This window comes from Octopus bimaculoides, chromosome 20 (genome assembly GCF_001194135.2).
Source record: "Octopus bimaculoides isolate UCB-OBI-ISO-001 chromosome 20, ASM119413v2, whole genome shotgun sequence".
Classification (NCBI taxonomy): domain Eukaryota; kingdom Metazoa; phylum Mollusca; class Cephalopoda; order Octopoda; family Octopodidae; genus Octopus; species Octopus bimaculoides.
The window spans coordinates 43,350,192-43,353,184 of NC_069000.1; the positions used below are offsets into that span (position 1 = coordinate 43,350,192).

The following is a 2,993-nucleotide window of genomic DNA, read 5'->3' on the forward strand; positions in this document are numbered from 1 at the left end:
TTCTGAACTACCAGAAGGAGGCAATATCTTTTTATGCTCATCGATATTTTTAAAATATTTAGGCTTTTTTTTTTTTCACCATAGATCGATATGATCTGATCAAGCTTAATCTAAGTCAACGCATGCGTGGTCGATAATTTGTTTAACTTTATCTTCAGCAGTTTCTGTCTTCTCACCTTGTGATTATACACCTTTATGGTTTATTGACCTTATTTAATCATTCAATTATCAGCATCATCATCATCATCATCATCATCATCATCATCATGCTAATCATCATCATCATCATCATCATCATCATCATCATCATCATCATCGTTCTGTCGCCATCATTTAGAATCTTGAGTGAAAATGAATATTTCATTAGCTGTTTATGCAACCATGGATGCCGCCCCTATGGATGTGATGCAGTTACTTTCTCGATGGAGTTTGGTCATTCTCACCGTTGATCTCCTAGGATTTCTCTGCTCAGCATCAATGTAAGAAACACTGTGGGCTCAGTTAAGCTCATCTTTTGCCTCTTCACCATCCGCCAGTCTCATGAGTTCACGCTGTCCCTAGCGAGGTTGCTGAACAGGTGCCATTCTTTACCAAAGGATAACCCATAACTATACATGGCACGGTCGTCATTCCGTGGGATATTTTCAAAACTCCCGTATACTCAATTAATAATTGATTACATTTATTATCCCTAGATTCTCGATGTGGATTCTTATGCCAGGGGATGGTCATCTTTTCCCAATTAAACACATGCGTTACCTATTTGATCTTCATACACGCACACATACACACACACACACAGACATACAATTAGATATAATTACAACACAGATAAATAAAACCAGGCATCGCCAGCGGGAAGAAATGAATTCCCGCTGGCTATTAAATCGTACAAGGGAAACAACTCTTTTCGGCTTGATTGCTAGATTATGGCAAAAACCAACATATTATGTGTGTGTGTATATATATATCTATATATATGCACACACACACACATATCTTGATAGATAGATAGATAGATAGATAGATAGATAGATAGATAGACAGACTGATGCGTGCGTGCTTATGTGCGCGTATGTGTGGCAGGTTATGCGTGTGTATGCGTGAGTTTATGAATGCGCTGAATGTGTATGTATGAGTGTGTCTACGTGTGGTGTATTTAAATGTGTTTAATTATTCATGTGTGTATGTGTGTGTATATATATATATATGCATTCATATATATAAGTATATGTATACATATATATATATATATATATATATATATGTATGTATGTATGTGTGTGTGTGTGTGTATGTATGGATGGATGGATGGATGGATGGATGGAAGTATATGTATAAATCTGTATTTATACGTGTTTGTATTCGTTTTCTTTCCCAATAGGAAAGCCGCCGACTTAAGTATGGATGGTCACTTCCTGGTGCGATATGTCTACGACGACTCCATTTCCTACGATTTGGTTGGTGCCGCTTCGAAAGTTCTAAGTAAGCTATTTCTTCACATTCCGTGTTTAGTTTGGCGATCGTAGCTGTTGTAATTATTATTGTTCTTCAAGACCCGGTTACCTCAACCATTTTTTACCTTATCGAACCCTTTGATTCCTATTTGGCTCAGTTGGACCCTCAAAGACATACGATATTTGAAAATCCCTTTACATCTTCTCTTTGTCTCAATTTGTTTGACTGCGGCCATGCGGGAGCACTTCCCTGAAGGGTTTTAGTTGAACAAATCGAACCCTGTAGTTTTTTTGTCTTTAAAGCCGAGTACTTATTCTATCAGTCACTTTTGCCGAACTACTAAGTTATGGACAGGTAAACACAAACACCGGTTATCAAGCTGTGGTGGCAGACAAACATAGACACAAAAACACACACACACACATATATATGTATGGATGTACAACGGACTTTTTCCGTTTCCGTCTACCAAATCCACTCACAAGGCTTTGGTCGTTCCGAGACTATAGTAGAAGACACTTGTCCAAGGTGCCACGCAATAGAACTGAACCTGGAACCATATGATTGGTAAGCAAGCTTCTTACCACACAGCTACGTTGTGCCTATATGTTAAATATTATCAGGAATTATATTAAAAATATGTTGAAATATTTCGTGGACCAGTTTGTTGCACACAATTTTGAACCCACGAACGGGCGCTGAGAAGTTCTTGGTTTTAAGGGTGTCGCGAAGGGCCTGGCTGGAGGCCTAACTTCCCGAGATCTTTTACAGCTCTCAGAAAAACTAAAGGCGTGCTACAATAAGGGTCTGAATCTGAGAAGGGGAATATTTTGCATAAAACCATAATTAACTGAGCCTCCTTTATTTTCTTTTACACAAAGCCGGGATCTTTTTAGCAACCCCTCGTATGTAAGCATGTGTATATCACTGTACATGTATATATCTGTGTATGTGTACGACTGTATATCTGTGTACGTGTAAGTGTGTATATATGTATATGTTTATATGTGTACATGTGTGTACGTGTGACAGTCTGCGTATGGATGCATGTATGTAAGCGTGTGTGTGTGTGTGTTGACATCAGATTTCTCGCCTTCATATCCTTCGTTACACCGGACAAATTGTTTAGCACCATTTCGTCAGTCTTTATGTTCGGGTTCAAATCCTGTCGAGATCGACTTTGCCTTTCATCCTTTAGGGGTCGATAAAATAAGTGCCAGCTGAACGCTAGGGTCATTGTACTTGACTTAACCCCTCCCCCGAAATTGTTAGCCTTTTATCTCAAAAATTTGAAGTTGATATTCTCCATTCTTGCAGAACTTCCGGCTAGTGACATCTTAGAATTGTTTGGAGAAATGTTTTTTGCCTTCTGTCAAGAATCTGGTTACGATAAAATTCTGCAAGTCCTTGGAGGTACCACAAAAGACTTCTTGCAGAACTTAGATGCACTACACGACCATCTAGCCAGCATTTACCCAGGCATGCGCGCTCCTTCTTTCAGATGTTCAGAAAGAGCGGAAGATGGAGCAACGATA

General features: G+C 39.0%; 1 protein-coding gene across 1 annotated transcript in view; it reads left to right on the plus strand.

The window, feature by feature from the left end:
- The first annotated feature begins 1,306 nt into the window (after positions 1-1,306).
- LOC106878947 (guanylate cyclase soluble subunit beta-1) overlaps positions 1,307-2,993 on the plus strand; it is a 9,115-nt gene continuing 7,428 nt past the window's right edge. Inside the window, exons 1-2 of the mRNA XM_014928322.2 lie at positions 1,307-1,485; positions 2,776-2,992. Coding sequence (XP_014783808.2) covers positions 1,308-1,485; positions 2,776-2,992 — 395 coding nt within the window. The 5' untranslated portion in view covers position 1,307. The remainder of the gene's footprint in view (positions 1,486-2,775; position 2,993) is intronic.